Source organism: Coregonus clupeaformis, chromosome 12 (genome assembly GCF_020615455.1).
Source record: "Coregonus clupeaformis isolate EN_2021a chromosome 12, ASM2061545v1, whole genome shotgun sequence".
Lineage (NCBI taxonomy): Eukaryota > Metazoa > Chordata > Actinopteri > Salmoniformes > Salmonidae > Coregonus > Coregonus clupeaformis.
This window is the reverse complement of record NC_059203.1, coordinates 49017924-49034096: the sequence shown is the minus strand read 5'-3', so window position 1 is coordinate 49034096 and position 16173 is coordinate 49017924. Positions and strand designations below refer to the sequence as shown.

The window sequence follows — 16173 nt, the reverse complement described above, 5'->3', positions numbered from 1 at the left end:
AATTGTGGTAACATAAATAGCAATAGCATGATTACGAAAATAACAATTAACAATTACACTACCAATAACAGTATGGAATACAAAGGCAGAAAATAAAGCTGGGAGGCTGAAGCGATAACAAAAAACATAATTATGTAATGAACACACAAAACCAAGTATCTCAGTTGGTTTCTATATCAGTTGACTTGTCAGGGGTGCGTGTCCTGTACTTCTTTTAAAATGTTACTTGTACATTTAAGTACTTTTAAAGTAGTGCTTAAAGGATAGTTCACCTAAATCCATCCTCTATGGGCAATCAGTGACTGCAATTACAATCAGGTGTTAATGACCTTGAGACAGTCATTCCAGTTATAGAAATATCACATTTGGGTGAACTGCATATAATTTACTTAGTATATTGGATATACTCCATGGGTCGGTTTGGTTTCCCAGAACCAGATATACTGTAGCCCACTCCCAGAATAAAAAGCATGCTCAATGGAGAATCTCTATTGAAAGTGCTTGGTAGTCTTAATCTGTGTCCGGGAAACCGGCCCCAATGTCTTCCATTTAACCTTTTTCTAAATCTTATCAGTGGAAGAAATAGTTTCTTACCTATGACCGTGTCTGGAACAAATGGGCCACTTCTCACACGCTTTGTTCTTGTGGCCTCCTCTTCCTCATCAGACTCATCCATGCTTATCACTATGTCTTCTTCTGCCTCTCCAGCTGCAGCATCTCCCTCTGCCCGTGCTGCTGCCCCATCACCTGCAGCCACATCACCTGAGGCATCCTTCTTTGCCTTGGCCTTCAACTTAGCAGCTTTTTTTCCTGCCTTAGCTTCCACAGCCCTAGCGGCCTTTCTGGCCGTCTTGGCGGCTGCTTCAGCAGCCTCTTTCTCGGCCCGGGCGGCTGCGTCAGCGGCCCCTCTCTCGGCAGCCTTTATCTTTGCTTCCGCCATCCTCTCTTCCATGTCGTTCTTGTATTTTTCCGCCTGCTCCTTTGCTATTTTCTCCAGATCCACATCACCTCCTCCAGCCTGGGTTGTTTTGCGAGCTATTTTCTTGCCTTTATTTGCAGGGTCCTGATCAACTAAATCAGAGAATTTTAGATATATTTCATATAGTTGTAAAATAATGGTTGCCAGTGATGGGTGTCAGTGTTTCGCTGTACATTTATATACTGTAGTTGATCAATACAATTGATACACTGAAAGATTGTTCAACACATTCCATGAGAAAATGTAATAACCTCACCTTCCACCACAAGCCAGGCATTACAAGAATGGATACCTGCCACAGCTGCATAGATACCAGCGTCCAAAGGCTGACAATCCTTCACTAACAACTTGTGGATGAGCTTGTCTTCAGACACTGTGATTTCAAATTTGTCGTTATTTTGTATCGGGGCATTCTTGCCCATCCAATGAATCTCATCCATAGGTCCCGTTAAGACGCACTGAAAGAGGGCATCTTGTCTTTCTTCTGCCTTCACCTCCTGAATTTTGACAGCAAAATTGACAGGTGGGACTGAAAAATGGATAGAGAGTAGGGAATAATATATACTAAGCCCATTCAGTTCACACAATAATATTGGCATGGTTCTCAAGAGTCAGGATTGGTTTAAATACTCATAAACTCACCCATTTTACAAATACTGCAGTTATATTCCTTGAATGCTGTAATTCCCCAAATTGATACTATGATGTATTTGCTCTTGTTTTACTCTAATTCCACATTGGATCATTAGGTATTTTGTAAAAATCATGTTATTGTAGAATTTTTTCTAGACTCTAGTTAGACAGCAATGTACATTGGTACTCACTTTTGAAATCAGTGGAGAAGACATTAACTCCCTCTACATCCACAGAGTAGAGACCAGCATCCGCCGGGTCTAGATTTTTGATTGTGAAAACATACTTTTTGCCAACTCGTTTCAGTTGGTGCTTCGTTTCTTCTTCCATTTCTTTAGTGTAAGGAACCATAACACCATCCTGCAGAGTAAAAAAAATAATAATAATTAAAACAAGCAACGTTTGTAGTGTGGAATCATCCCTTCAACAAAGAACAAATGGTTAAAGATTCATTTATTTTACCAATGTACCGTTGTGGCCAATCACCTGATAGTTGGCACCTGTCAGCAAACTGTAATAAACAGCAGAGCTGTTGAAAAGTTTTGTATTAGCTTTCATACCTTGTAGAGGAAAATCCTGCTGCTGGGATCCTTAAGATCCATGTCAATTTCAAATGTTGCATTTTCATCTGCATTGACCTCGATGTGTTTGAGTGAACTGATATGTTCAATAAACTGAAACAGACACATATAAAGGTACAGTAAAATTACTAAAGAACCATAAGATCTTTGAAAAATCACACCCGTAACTGACACAGATGACCTTTTACTTTATTGGTATTTCCTCCAAAATCACACCTGTAAAAATATATTCCATAGTACTAAACCTGTGCCTGCTCCTCCTCTCTCTCTCTTTTCATTTCAGCCAGTCTTGTCAGCATCCCACGGAAATTAGTGATGCCATACTCAGCGCAGATGTGCTCATAATCTTTCTTGTCGGCACACATCAGGATCTCCCAAACTTTCTCATCAGATTCGAGTGGCTTTTGCTCACGGACTTCTCCACTGCAGATCACACAGGATGAGCATTTACCAAGCACGCATTCATTTGAATTGCTATTGCTGAGTTACATTTTATATTTAGTGTGCTTTATTCACTCATTGTCTACTGTTATGTACTGTAATTATTTTAAGTAGTTTCCCAGACCCAGACCCCTTTCAAACAGAGCGCTTTAACTTATTTTTAGAAGTTCAGGTTGTCTGTTTGAAAGGGGTAGGGGTTAAGAAACTGTAAATTTTCACCACTAAAATGCCTGGTCAAGACCTATTCATGCAACCTGTAAATTACAGGTAATCGATATGTCTAAATAGAGTAGCACTATGTAGTATATTATCTTACCGTTTCTTTAACATTTTTCTAAAGGCCACAGGTTTGGATGCCTCTAGTTCTTCTTTTGACTTTGCTATTGCTTTCTTCTTTTTGAATCCAACTGGAAGTAAAAGTGTCTTGAAGTATTCATTCTTTTAAAATCATTAGAATGCATTGTGAGGAACTTATTTGTTTGACCAGATCAATATTGCTGAAGAGTGGTTTAGATTAAATGTGTTGGATTTCTCTTTTTGTGTGTCCTACCTTCAATGACATTCAGCTGGATAGTGCAAACAGCCTCTCCATACTCATTTGTTGCAAAGCATTTGTAGGTGTCGGCATCCTCTGTACATACTTTAGGAATCTGTGAGCACATATATTATGGATTTACTATGTGTTTCCCATCAACTGCTATGAGGTTAAAACAAAAACAAAAATAAAGGAATTTATCAGAGATAATACATTTTTATGGATTTGCCAAATGTTAAGGGGTTGTTATATAAAGGTTGGAGTAAAAAGGAGCAGACATAGATGCCATTGAAATCAACACAGTAGTTTCATATTTCCCATTTATTGTTGAGTATAAGCACCAGTTGGTGATGAATGGTGATACACATGCTTACCTCTAGGGTGTGTTCATTAGATGCCTCATCATACTTGCTCTTGAACTTCTCTGGATCGTCTATGTTTCCATTTGCTCGGTTCCATGTCACTTTGGGTGCAGGTTCACCCATCACAATGGCTTTGAACATCCCACACTTGCCTGATTTGGGATTAGAGTAATAGAACACTCATTAATAGTATAATTTTGTACCATAGTGTTTTTCTTCTGATGTCCAGTAATGTCCGTATTTGGGTGTTTTATTGGTCCATCATGTTGGTGATATAATTTTACATAAGCAACGATTAGTGTGATAGAAAGACTGTATTTTTTTGGTATGTTATTGAATACATTGTGTTGTTAAGCCCACGAGTGGATAACCCATGGCATTCCATACCAAGAATTAAAGATCATGTAATTGACTTTGCTCCTGGCAAGCCTATCACAAGACAAACCACTGTTCTTCCCCAACACCCGACTCGGTATGGTCTGCTGAGTGTCAGGAGGCAGTCAGCAGAGCCCTTTTACACCCTTACCCCAAGGGGGGTCAAATGTAGACACTTTTACGATTTACATGTGTTAAGCAGAACTCGTCATCCAAGCATCCTGGCGCCAACTGGGTTGACTCTCAGGAAGAGAGGCAAATGTTTGGCCTGGTGTTTTTTTTGTTCTAAGGAGAGAAATGTCGCCAAACGCGACATGAGACATTTGACATGGTTCTAAACAATGTATTAAACTGCATGGCTCACCACATGATTTGTATGAACCCAATATACAGCATGATATTTTTCCTCTACTTTCCGAATGTATTAAAAGCAGAATACGTGTTTTACTGTAATATGAAATCTACAGATTTGATCATGGTCATGTTTGTAACCTGCATACTACTTACTTCATCCTGGTGTGATGGGTGATTTAAAGGAGTTGGGCGCAGGAGGGTAAATCACAGAATACAGAATTTATTCCGGAATATAGAGTTACGCAGAAATGCGTCAAACAGTCCAGTGTGCAAAACAGGCACACTGGAACCAAATAGGCACACGGGGAAAAATACCCCGGCAATACAAAATACACAGAGCTCAACCGAGCTACACTCTCCTCACAATAACCAATCACACACAAGGACAAGGGGGCAGGGGGAATACATAAACGAGTACTAATGAGGGGATATGAACCAGGTGTGTGTAATAAACAAGACAAAGCAAATTGAATGATGAGATGAGGAGCGGCAGTGGCTAGAAGGCCGGTGACGATGAACGCCGAAGCCTGCCCGAACCAGGATAGGAGGCAGCTTCGGAGGAAGTACCCCGCCTTGACGCTCAGCTCCAGCAGCGCACCGACACCGGCCTCGGGGACGGCCAGGAGGACGCGGAGCAGGGTGATCTGGATGCCGATGGTGGAAATCCCGCATCAGGGAGGGATCGAGGATATCCCTCACCGGGACCCAGCACCGCTCCTCCGGAACGTACCCCTCCCACTCCATGAGTTACTGAAGGCCTTGAATCCAGGATGGAACGGACAGAGTATGCCGGGGCCCCCTCGATGTCCAGAGGATTCGGAGGGACCTCCCGTACCTCAGACTCCTGGAGCGGACCAGCCACCACCGGTTTAAGGAGAGACACATGGAACAAGAGACACATGGAACGAGGGGTTAATACGTTAATCTGGTGGGGGTAATAACCTATAGGTAACCTTGTTTATCCTCCTCAGGACTTTGAACGGCCCCACAAACCGCGGGCTCAGCTTCCGGCAGGGCAGGCGGAGGGGTTAGATTCCAGGTCGAGAGCCATACCCGATTACCCAGTACGAAGACCGGGGCCTCACTGTGGTGGCGGTCAGCGTTGGCCTTCTGACGACGCGCAAAGCATTGGAGGTGGACGTGAGCAGCATTCCACGTCTCCTCCGCGTGCCGAAACCAGTCATCCACCGCAGGAGCCTCGGTCTGGCTCTGGTGCCACGGTGCCAGAACCGGTTGATAACCTAAAACACATTGGAATGGCGTTAGGTTAGTGGAGGAGTGACGGAGGGAGTTCTGGCATATTTGGCCCATGCAAGAACAACGACCACTCCCCCGGCCGGTCCTGGCAGTAGGATCACAGGAACCTACCCACATCCTGATTCACCCATTCCACCTGCCCGTTAGACTCGGGGTGGAAACCAGAGGTCAGGCTGACCGAGACCCCTAGACGTTCCATGAACGCCTTCCAGACCTTGGATGTGACCTGGGGACCCCGGGCAGACACTATGTCCTCTGGTACCCCGTAGTGCCGGACGACGTGTGTAAGCAGGGCCTCCGCAGTCTGCAGGTCCGTGGGGAGACCGGGCAGAGGAAGGATGCAACAGGCTTTGGAAAAGCAGTCCACAACGACTAGGATGGTGGGGTTACCTTGAGAGAGGGGAAGATCAGTAAGGAAATCAATACTCAGGTGAGACCATGGCCGTTGTGGAACTGGTAAAGGCTGTAACTTACCCGCTGGGAGGTGCCTAGGTGCACACCGAGCAGAAGGAGACATACACCCTCACGTCCTTAGCCAAGGTAGGCCACCAGTACTTTCCGGTCAGGCAGCACACTGTATGACCGATCCCTGGGTGACCAGAGGAGGGGGACATGTGTGTCCAGTAGATCAGACGGTCACAGACAAGAGCAGGCACGTACTGCAGCCCAGCTGGACACTGAGGTGGAGATGGCTCTGTGCGTAACACCTGCTCTATATCCGCGTCCATCGCCCATACTACCGACGCACACAATGCAGGAGGCCGGGAGTATGGGGGTGTTGTCTCTGGGCCTCTCCTCTGTGTCGAACAGCCATGACAGTGCGTCTGCCTTCACGTTCTTTGTACCTGGGATGTATGATAGTGTAAAATCAATCCGGGTGAAGAATAGGGCTCACCTGGCCTGGCGAGGTTTCAGCCTCCTCGCTGCCCGGATGTACTCCAGGTTATGGTGGTCCGTCCAGACGAGGAAAGGGTGTTTCGCCCCTTCGAGCCAGTGCCTCCACACGGTCAGGGCTCGGACAACAGCCAACAGCTCCCGATCACCAATGTCGTAGTTTGGCTCCAGCAGGCTGAGCTTCTTGGAGAATATGGCACAGGGGTGGAGCTTGGGTGGCGTGCCCGAGCGTTGAGATAGGGATAGGCGCGGTCCTATCTCGGACACATCCACCTTCACTACGAACGGCCGTGATGGATCGGGTTGGGCCAGTACCGAGGCTGAGGTGAACAGACCCCTCAGGTTACTGAAGGCCCTGTCAGCCTCAGCAGACCAGCGGAGCCGGGACGGCCCAACCTTCAACAGAGATGTGATGGGAGCTGCGACCTTGCCAAAGCCACGGATAAACCTCCTATAGTAGTTGGCAAAGACAATAAAGCGCTGCACCTCCTTTACCGTGGTTGGAGTCGGCCAATTACGCACGGTTGAAATGCGATCTCCCTCCATCTCCACACCTGAGGTGGTAATGCAGTATCTGAGGAAGGAGACGGATTGTTGGAAAAACAGACACTATTCTGCCTTAGCAGAAAGGTCATGTTCCAACAGTCAGGCCAGCAGTTTGCGAACCAGGGACACATGCTCGGCGCGCGTAATGGAATACACCAGAATGTCATCGATATAGACCACTACACCGTGACCAAGCATGTCCCGAAACACCTCGTTCACAAAGGACTGGAAGACGGATGGAGCGTTCATCAAACCGTAAGGCATCACCAGGTATTCGTAATGCCCCGTGGTTGTGCTGAATGCTGTCCTCCTCTCGGACACGCACCAGGTTGTACACACTCCAGAGATCTAATTTTGTGAAGAAGCGTGCCCCATGCATTGACTTGGTCACAGATGGACTGAGGGGTAGAAGATAACTAAATCGTATCGTCCCCTTGTTCAGTGATCGGTAATCAATGCAAGGGCGCAGACCCCCGTCTTTCTTCTTCACAAAAAGAAACTCAAGGAGGCAGGCGAAGTGGAGGGACGTATAAACCACTGGCGCAGGGATTCAGAGACGTATGTCTCCATAGCCTCCATTTCAGCCTGTGACAGGGGATACACATGAGTCCTGGGAGGAACAGCGTCTACCCGGAGGTTTATCGCGCAGTCCCCCGCCCGATGAGGTGGTATTTGGTCGCCTGCGTTTTGGAAAACGCGTGCACCAAATCGATGTATTTGGGGGGAATGGGCACGGTGGAGGTACTGTCTGGACATTCCACCGAGGTTGCTCCAACAGAAACACCGAGACACCTACCCTGACACTCTCGCAACCACCCCGTGAGAACCCGCCGTGACCATGAAAAGGTGGGGTTTTGGAGTGCTAACCAGGGAATACCTAACACAACAGGGAAAGCAGGAGACTCAATAATAAAAAAAAGTGACTAGCTCGCGATGAGTCTCGTGTGTAACCATAGTGACTGATGCTGTAACCTCCCTAATGAACCCGGACCCTAATGGTTGACTGTCAAGTGCTCTGATGGGAAGTGGAATGGATAGGGGAACCAATGTAATGCCTAGACTGTGTGAAAATGACCTGTCCATAAAGTTCCCAGATGCGCCTGAATCGACCAGCGCCTTACACTGGGGAACTACAATGTAATCAGGAAAGTGGATGGGTAGGGTACAGTGCGCAGCAGAGGGCTCTAAACGAGTGTGGGTGTTCAATACCTGGGGTAACGCGTGAGTGCCCTGCCTGCCGCCTCCAGACCCAAAAGAAAGCTGACGACATCGTGCAGTGAAATGTCCTCTCGTGCCACCAGAGTGACACTAGCGCTGTCGTCCTCCGCTCTCCCGGATCGCCGCTCCACCCAGCTCGTTATCCGGGTCGGGCGGGGTTGGAACGGGCAGGCCCCCTCCAGGACGTCCTCTGGCCGCCAGCAGGTTGTCCAACCAGATGGCCATGTCCACCAGTTGAGTGAAGGACAACATGGTGTCCCGGCAGGCTAGCTCCATTCGGACATCCTCCCGTGGATGGCACCGGAAGTGGTTGATGAGGGCCCGCTCGTTCCACCCGGACCCAGCTGCTAGAGTCCGGAACTCCAGGGCGAAGTCCTGTGCGGTCCTCGTCCCCTGCCTCAGGTGGACCAGCCGCTCGCCCACCTCTCGACCCTCGGGCGGGTGATCGAAGACAGCATGAAAGAGGTGAGCAAACTCCCTGTAATTGTCCAATGCGGCTCCTCCTTCATTCCAGACGGCATTGGCCCACTCCAGGGCTTTCCCCGAGAGGCAGGAGACGAGGGCGGACACCTTCTCCCGCTCCGATGGGGCCGGGCTGATGGTGGAATAGTAAAGCTCCAGTTGGAGGAGGAATCCCTGGCAGAGAGCAGCTGTCCCGTCGAAATCACGTGGTCGGGATATATGGATCCCTCTGGGTGCTGGGGTGTGAGTGGCTGGATCCGGTCGCCCAGCTGGTCCCGACAGATCGGGTCCTCTCCTCTCCAGGCGTTGGACGACCTGGAGAACCTGATTCATCGCTTCTCCCAAGCTGGCTAGCATCGTCGCATGGTCCTAGACCCGTGCCACGACTCCAGGCATGCGCTCCTCTCCTGCTGACTCCATGGCAGGTGTGTGATTCTGTGATGGGTGATTTGAAGGAGTCAGGCGCAGTAGGGTAAATCATATAATACAGAATTTATTCCGGAATACAGAGTTACGCAGAAATGCGTCAAACAGTCCAGTGCGCAAAACAGGCGCACTGGAATCAAACAGGCAATACAAAATACACGGAGCTCAACCGAGCTACACTCTCCTCACAATAAACAATCACACACAAGGACAAGGGGGCAGAGGGAACAATGGACATACAAGTACTAATGAGGGGATATGAACCAGGTGTGTGTAATAAACAAGAGAAAACAAATGGAATGATGAGATGAGAAGCGGCAGTGGCTAGAAGGCCGGTGACGACGAACGCCGAAGCCTGCCCGAACCAGGAGAGGAGGCAGCTTCGGAGGAAGTCGTGATACCTGGAGATCGTTGTTTTTGGTTCAAAGCACATTTAAACATGCTGTGAACACTTATTAGGAAATCTCAGGTTTTGTCCGAATAGTGGCATAACCTATGGTAAACTCAAAGGAGTGACTGGCCATCTTCAAGACACTTTCTGGCTGAGCCCTCCCCCACTATAAGTAGGGAGACTGACTAAGACTCACGGGATCAGATCTTGGTGAGGTGTGGCCACACCCTGAGAGATTCATGATTCATCGCAACTCTGACCGTTACCATCTGACTCTGACAGAAACAATCACCTGAGAGGAACATTTGCTGACTGTTAACTGAGACTACTGTTGATATAAGTATTAATGGTATAACGGTTAATGATAACTATGGTGGAGTTAATGAAAGGGATCTCTATAGATATGTGACCCGTTTCAAGAAGCTTGGCATATGCCACATGTCAGTACTTCATAGGAGAGGCATTTTAACGTAAACATCTTTTTTATCAGAAAATGCATTCTGGAACATGTGAACTTTCATGTTTGTACAGAAATTATTCAGTTGTGCAAACCCACAGTTTCATCAGCTGTCCAGGTGGCTGGTCTCAGAAGATCCTGCAGGTGAAGAAGCCGGATGTGGAGGTCCTGGGATGGCGTGGCTACTCGTGGTCTGCGGTTGTGAGGCCGATTGGATGTACTGCCAAATTCTCTAAAACGACGTTGGAAGCGGCTTATGGTAGAGAAATTAACATTCAATACCCTGGCAACAGCTCTGGTGGACATTCCTGCAGTCAGCATGCCAATATCACGCTCCCTCCAAATTATCATGCTATTTAATCAGCTTCTTGATATGCCACACCTGTCAGGTGGATGGATTATCTTGGCAAAGGAGAAATGCTCACTAACAGGAATGTAAACAAATTTGTGCACAACATTAGAGAGAAATAAGCATTTTGTGCGTATGTAAAATTTCTAGGATCTTTTATTTCAGCTCATGAAATATGGGAGCAACAATTTACATTTTGCGTATTTTTTTTTTGTTCAGTATAGATTTCCTTGTTCATGCATGGAGAGGATGGACCAGTTCATCACTTGGCGCGAGTTCCCAGTCATCCGGACTATCTGCAGTGCCTCTAGGCACATTCACATGACTCTCTCCTATTAATTTTTTTATCCTGCTGCTCAGCCACTTTACCCCTGATTGTATGCATATATAGTGGCTTGCGAAAGTATTCACCCCCCTTGGCATTTTTCCAAATAGCTATATATGGCTGTGGGGTGGTTCTAGACTCTCTTTCAAATGACCCATCAAGGTATCCAGGTGTCTGGGGGTGATTACGGCCATCTATTGTATTTCATGAACATGTGTACATGTCTAGACAATAGTGACCCATCATCAACATAGGGGATGGTTATGGCATTTATTTCACAAGACCCATCAAGTCTCTCTGGTGTCATGACTCTCCTGGCTGAGGATCCAAAGGCCTCAGATCAGCTTGGCAAATGGCTGACAACAAACAGACCCTCTCACCCACGGATGAGGGGAAGGATAACTTGGCCGGTTTTTGAAACCTGTCGTATTACTCTGTCGTAAATTAGGGAGGAGGGTCATCTCCCTCCTGCTCTGCATTATTACTAAAGGCTTTCTTTGTTCCAGATACTTTTTGCCGCCAAAACCTTTTTGTCCAAAAAGTGAACATTGGAACATTATTTATATCTTCCGAATGTTAAGAATGGTCAGTGGGGACCTACAGAATAATCATGTCATATTGTTTATTATTTTGTGATGTCATTAAGTATGGTATCAAGAAATAACTGTAACTCGGAAAGCGTAGACATTCTATCTGTCAAGTTTACACCCAAATGTTGTATAAAATATATGATTAAAGATTAAGATAGGAATGTTTTCTAATGAGATAATTGTTTTTCATGTCAACTATGCACAGTGACTAGCCATGCCCCAACTGAGCACAGGCATCGTGTTGGTGTGATGGAATGCCCACTTTTTACCAGAGTGCATAAAAAGCACTCATCAGACCAGCAGACGTGTAGCGTGAGCTAAACGTTACAAATGGTTGAAACTCTGAGACCAGAAATTGTGGCACTGTGGCTACACGACTTTAAATGGTTAGACCTTTGAATCTCAACACGAGGTGAAGAAGATACACTCACTAGACCAGAGCATTGCCAGTCTGCAGCTGTGCATGTAAAGTGATCTAGAACTTTGACTAAAGACACGAGGTGGGTAGGAGAAAATCCCATTTTACAATCACCGAGTATCAGCTCTGAGTACACTCCACTACAAGCCAGGACAAAGAAGAAAGACATTGTGACCTCTGGTGAACAATCAGAGCCTTACAAGTGAGCTGAGCGAAGACCCAGCCAAAACCTCCTTTCCAAGAGGGCTTGGGTCAACAGAGATAGACGAGCGGCAAACACATTCATACATTCATTGGTTTCTTACTCCAAAATGGGCGGTGGTTCATGAGCAAAGTAGGATGATTACTTTGAGGGTAGTTTCCAAACGTATCAACGATAAGTTTAACTCTCTCTTTGTCTCTCCCTCTCCCTCTTCCTTTACCCTGCCCTCTTTTGATAACCAAGCAGTCATGCTGTTGTTAGTCCGCTAGGGACTTTTTCTCATGTATTAAGTATGTCTGTATTATGTGTTATTATTTAGTTAGCTAGTGAATAAATAAGTAAGCCAATGTGTTTAGTGCTGAATCATAAGTAAAGCTGGGGTTCGTGCAGATCCAAGAAGTTGAGGTAATGATTGATACGTTGACTGTTTTATACATAGTGACAGGTAAAGACCTTTTAGAGTTTAATTCAGGGAGATGGTAACTCTATAAACAACTTCTTCCATGGTGCCTCAAATCCTAATGAGTTAATTGTTACATGATTAATTAAATCGAATAACAATTAAACATAGTTTGTTGATTCGATAAATTACAGTCATCACATTAACGAAAGTCACGTCACGACACTGGGTAAACATAATCTAATAATTATGAAATATTTCTGCAATATTTTGATCTGGACACTTTTTATTTTTGATACTGCTACTATGCATACAATGTCTTGCGAAAGTATTCACCCCCTTTGGCATTTTTCCTATTTTGTTTCCTTACAATCTGGAATTAAAATAGATTTTTTTGTGGGTTTGTATCATTTGATTTACACAACATGCCTACCACGTTGAAGATGCAAGAAATAAGACAAAAAAAACTGAATCTGCTAACCAACCAAGTTCAATGTTAGCTAGCTAACATTAGGCTATAACTAGCAATGCAAATGGCTCTGAGACATGAATAATATTACTACACTGATCATACACATAACGTTAGTGGCGCAGTGGTCTAAGGCACTGCATCGCAGTGCTAGCTGTGCCACTAGAGATCCTGGTTCGAATCCAGGCTCTGTCGCAGCCGGCCGCGACCGGGAGACTCATGGGCAGCGCACAATTGGCCTAGCGTTGTCCAGGGTAGGGGAGGGAATGGCCGGCAGGGATGTAGCTCAGTTGATAGAGCATGGCGTTTGCAATGCCAGGGTTGTGGGTTCGATTCCCATGGGGGACCAGTATGAAAGAAAAATATATATATATACAGTGCCCTCCACAATTATTGGCACCCCTGTTTAAGATGTGGTCGAGGACTTCCAAAAATTCTCTTTTTTTTTAAACAACATAGAACCCAAATGCAAAAAAATAGAAAAATCCAACCTTTTATTTAAGTACATTACTTTGGTGTAAAAAAAAAAAATCACACATTTAGAAAAAAAAACTTGAAATCATGTGTCCCACAATTATTGGCACCCCTGATGTTAATACTTTGTACAACCCCCTTTTGCCAACAAGACAGCACTTAATCTCCTCCTATAACATTTCACAAGATTGGAGAACACAGAGAGAGGGATCTTTGACCATTCTTCTTTGCACAATCTTTCTAGATCATCCAGTGTCCTGGGTCCTCTCTTATGCACTCTCCTCTTTAGCTCGCCCCACAGGTTTTCGATTGGGTTGAGGTCTGGGGACTGAGATGGCCATGGGAGGACCTTGAGTTTGTGACTGCTGAACCATTTTGTGTAGATTTTGCCACATGTTTTGGATCATTATCCTGCTGAAAGACCCAATGACGACCCATCTTCAGCTTTCTGGCAGAGGCCATCAGGTTTTTATTTAAAATGTCCTGGTAGTTCAAAGCGTTCATAATGCCATGCACCCTAACAAGGTTCCCAGGGCCTTTGGAAGAGAAACAGGCCCACAGCATCACAGATCCTCCACCATACTTCACGGTGGGCATGAGGTGCTTTTCGGCATACTCATCTTTTGTTTTACGCCAGACCCACTTAGAGTGTTTGTTGCCAAAAAGCTCAATCTTAGTCTCATCTGACCAAAGCACACGATCCCAGTTGAAGTCCCAGTGCCGCTTAGCAAACTCCAGACGTTTACGTTTGTGAGTGTTAGTGAGAAAAGGCTTTTTCCTTGCATGCCTCCCAAACAGCTTGTTGGCATGTAGAGAGCGTCTGATGGTTGTTTTGGAGACTTTGTGACCCCAAGATGCCACTCTTTGATACAATTCTGTGACAGTGAGCTTAGGACTTTTTTTTACTTCTCTTACCATCCTCCTCACTGTGCGTTGTGGCAAGATAAACTTGGGACCTCTTCCAGCCTTGTTTGTCACTGTTCCAGTTGTTTTAAACTTCTTAATGATTCCTCTGACTGTAGATACGGGCAAGTTAAGGCGAGTGGCTATTTTCTTGTAGCCATTGCCTGACTTATGAAGGTCGACACAAATCTGCCTTACTTGAATGGTGTGTTCTCTTGTCTTTGCCATGTTGACAAATGGGTAAGAGAATTAGGCCTCTGTGTCACGTCATATTTATACCCCAGGGAAACAGGAGGTCATGAATTACCAATTAAAAGTTCCTAGATACCCTGACCAACTTTAGCAACTACAGAAAAATATATATTTTTAAAAATCAATTAAAATTTTCAGCGGAATTTTTATGGGTGCCAATAATTGTGGCACACATGATTTCAAGTAAAAATTTTCTAAATGTGTGATTTTTTTGTACTTAAATAAAAGGTTGGATTTTTCTCTTTTTTTGCATTTGGGTTCTATGTTGTTTAAAAAAATAAGGATAATTTTTGGAAGTCCTCGACCACATCTTAAACAGGGGTGCCAATAATAGTGGAGGGCACTGTATATATATGTATTCACAAACTGTAAGTCGCTCTGGATAAGAGCGTCTGCTAAATGACTAAAATGTAAATGTTAGCTAGCGAGCCAGCCAGCTAACGTTAGCTAGCTAGCTAACAGTACACTTAGAAAATTAGAAACATGTAATATCTGAAAATATAGCTAGCTAGACTATCTTACCAGTAGACATGGATGGACGCTTCTCCCTCTGTCACGGATGCCATGGTTGCCCTTAGTTTGAAGATGTAATCTGGAGACAGGTATTTTATACAACAGCCTTTTGTGTGTTCTCTTTTTGACTCGAATTTTCTCCATCTCCTTAGCTACCGTACTCTAATACCACTGATTTCAAAACTCGGTCCTCCATAAATTGGAGAACAATACTTATGCAGTTCTACTACGTGATATATTTTTAAAAAGCTGTGTTAGAATGGATTACCTACACATACTGACCATCTCATGTTATAGACAGAAGCTTCCTACATGGTAGACCAATCCGTACTCATCTCTCGGCATGTCCAGCCCACTCATTTTCTCAGCCAATCATGGCTAGCGGGAAGGTTGCTGTCTTTTTCTGTGGCTAAACCAACTAGGCTCGTAATTTAACAATTTTATTCAGAATTTCAGATGGCATACAAGTTTGTAATTAAGGCACATGAAAGATCACATGTTCCTTTTTTATTTAAAAAAGTTTACGTTCAAATGGCTCTTCTGTGAAGTAGTGATGTGCGACATACGCCTAATTTCCTGAAACAAGTCCCATTTTGTTGTGTTACAAAGTGGGTTAAAATTGATTTAATTGTAATTTGTTTTCAATGATCTACACAAAATACTCTGTAATGTCAAAGTGGAAGAAAAATTATTACATTTGTAAAAAGAAAGAAAAATATGATAAATAAAACACTAAAATAAAACACTTGATTAGATAAGTATTCAACCCCCTGAGTCAATACATGTTAGAATCACCTTTGGCAGCGATTACACCTGTGAGTCTTTCTGGGTAAGTCTCTAAGAGCTTTGAAAACCTGGATTGTACAATATTTGCACATTATTCTTTTTTAAATTATTCAAGCTCTGTCAAGTTGGTTGTTGATCATTGTTAGACAGCCATTTTCAAGTCTTGCCATAGATTTTCAAGCCGATTTAAGTCAAAACTGTAACTAGGCCACCCAGGAACATTCAATGTCGTCTTGGTAAGAAACTCCAGTGTATACTTGTGTTTTAGGTTATTGTCCTACTGAAAGGTGACTGTCTCCAAGTGTCTGTTGGAAAGCAGATCGAACCAGATTTTCCTCTAATGTTTTGCCTGTGCTTAGCTCAATTCCATTTAATTTTATCATAATAATCTCCCTTGCCAATGACGAGCATACCCATTACATGATGCAGCCACCACCATGCTTGAAAATATGAAGAGTGGTACTCAGTGATGTGTTGTGTTGGATTTGCCCCAAACATAACGCTTTATATTCAGGACATAAAGTTAATTTCTTTGCCATTTTTTTTGCAGTTTTATTTTAGTGCCTTATTGCAAACAGGAT

At 44.7% G+C, this 16173-nt stretch overlaps 1 protein-coding gene across 2 annotated transcripts in view; it reads right to left on the bottom strand.

Moving 5' to 3' along the window:
• LOC121578350 (immunoglobulin-like and fibronectin type III domain-containing protein 1) overlaps positions 1-16173 on the bottom strand; it is a 79069-nt gene that overhangs the window by 19290 nt on the left and 43606 nt on the right. For both annotated transcript variants that reach the window (XM_041892673.2, XM_041892674.2), the window contains exons 4-11: positions 3544-3683; positions 3185-3284; positions 2951-3041; positions 2439-2616; positions 2173-2286; positions 1804-1972; positions 1236-1508; positions 595-1071 (exon numbers count right to left, since the gene is read on the bottom strand). In XM_041892673.2, the coding sequence (XP_041748607.2) occupies positions 595-1071; positions 1236-1508; positions 1804-1972; positions 2173-2286; positions 2439-2616; positions 2951-3041; positions 3185-3284; positions 3544-3683 (1542 nt within the window). The remainder of the gene's footprint in view (positions 1-594; positions 1072-1235; positions 1509-1803; positions 1973-2172; positions 2287-2438; positions 2617-2950; positions 3042-3184; positions 3285-3543; positions 3684-16173) is intronic.